Here is a 1,360-nt window from a genome sequence, read left to right on the forward strand (position 1 = left end):
GAGAGGAGGAGGAGGAGGAAATGATGTTTGTGCAGATGTCGGAACTACCTGTAGGGGAGATGAATAATCTCGTTTGAGACTTGTAATCTTATGTAAATATCTTATTTGCCTTTGACTCTCCCGCTATCATCGCTTCTCTCTCCCTTCCTTCCTGCCGTTCTCACTGCTGCTGCTGCCGCTGCTGCTGCCGCCGCCGCCGCTGCTGCTGCTGCTGCTGCTGCTGCTGCTGCGGCTGCTGCTGCGGCTGCTGCTGCTGCTCCTTCATGAGTGCAGCGGATGCTTTTCGGTATGTTTCCACATCACAGTCTGTACCTCCTGTTTGCTGTTGCTTCTGCCGTTGAAGTCTGCCTTGTTGTTCATGCTGCCGATGTTGTCACTGTTGTTGTTGTTGCTGCTGCTGCTGCTGCTGCTGTGATTGTTGTTATTGTTATTGTTGGTGTTGTTGATGAAAGAAGCTCCCGACGTGAAAGTTCTGAAATTCTCCATCAAGATCCCAAGCTTCTCATCGACCTCCATCACCGTCTTCTTCATTGAAAACACCTCGCTCTCCATCCTTCTTATCCTCCTCGATAGATTTCCCACCTTTTCTCCTCCTCCTCCTCCTCTTCCTCTCCCCCAATCCTCTCCCCCCTCCACCTCCTCCTCCTTCTCCTCCGCCTCCTCCACAACAATCTCAGAGACTCTAACTCTCTTGTCATCTCTTTTCAAACTGTTCGCGCCAGACCTGACCGCGATCTCTCTGTTGGCAGCAACCAGCAGGTCCACGAACTTCTGCTTCTCCCTCACGCTCGCAAACTCAAACTTCCTCCTCTCCCCGTCGCTGATCATCATCTCCAGCCGCGTCTGCGCCTCCACCGTCTCGTCGAGCAGGAGCAGCGACTCAACCTCCGTCGCCTCTTCGCTCCAGAGCATCTGCCCGATTGCCGACAGGCACCTCACCCTCACCGCCCTCCCTTCCCCCACCAGCTCCCCTCCCAGCTCCTCCTCGAACATGAGCTTGCAGTCTACTGCCTCCCCCTTCTTCGTCCACTCCGTTACCTTGAACATGCTCCCGTGCCGCACGCTCCCTGTGCTCGTCAGCTCTGCAGCGACGCTGGTCCAATCCATCGTCCCCTCCCTGTTCGCGTTCAGGAGCTGCTGGACCAGCGCAGCCCAGCGCTCGAAGATGATGATGGCTTCCCCCATGGACCTGCGAGGGATGTGAGGAGAGGATGGAGGGAGGAGGGAGGAGGGAGGAGGGAGGAGGGAGGAGGGAGGAGGGAGGAGGGAGGAGGGAGGAGGGAGGAGGGAGGAGGGAGGAGGGAGGATGGACGAGGGAAAAAAAAGCAATAAGGAACGAGGGAGGAAGGGGTATGTTATA

General features: G+C 56.4%; 1 protein-coding gene across 1 annotated transcript in view; it reads right to left on the minus strand.

Annotated features, from left to right (window-relative positions):
• Positions 1-427: 427 nt before the first annotated feature.
• The window catches only part of GUITHDRAFT_136308 (hypothetical protein), a gene marked incomplete at both ends in the record, with an annotated part of 3,923 nt that continues 2,990 nt past the window's right edge, over positions 428-1,360 (minus strand). The window contains 2 exons of the mRNA XM_005836067.1: positions 428-472; positions 637-1,189. Of these exons, the coding sequence (XP_005836124.1) occupies positions 428-472; positions 637-1,189 (598 nt within the window). The remainder of the gene's footprint in view (positions 473-636; positions 1,190-1,360) is intronic.

This window comes from Guillardia theta (genome assembly GCF_000315625.1).
Source record: "Guillardia theta CCMP2712 unplaced genomic scaffold GUITHscaffold_19, whole genome shotgun sequence".
NCBI lineage: Eukaryota > Cryptophyceae > Pyrenomonadales > Geminigeraceae > Guillardia > Guillardia theta.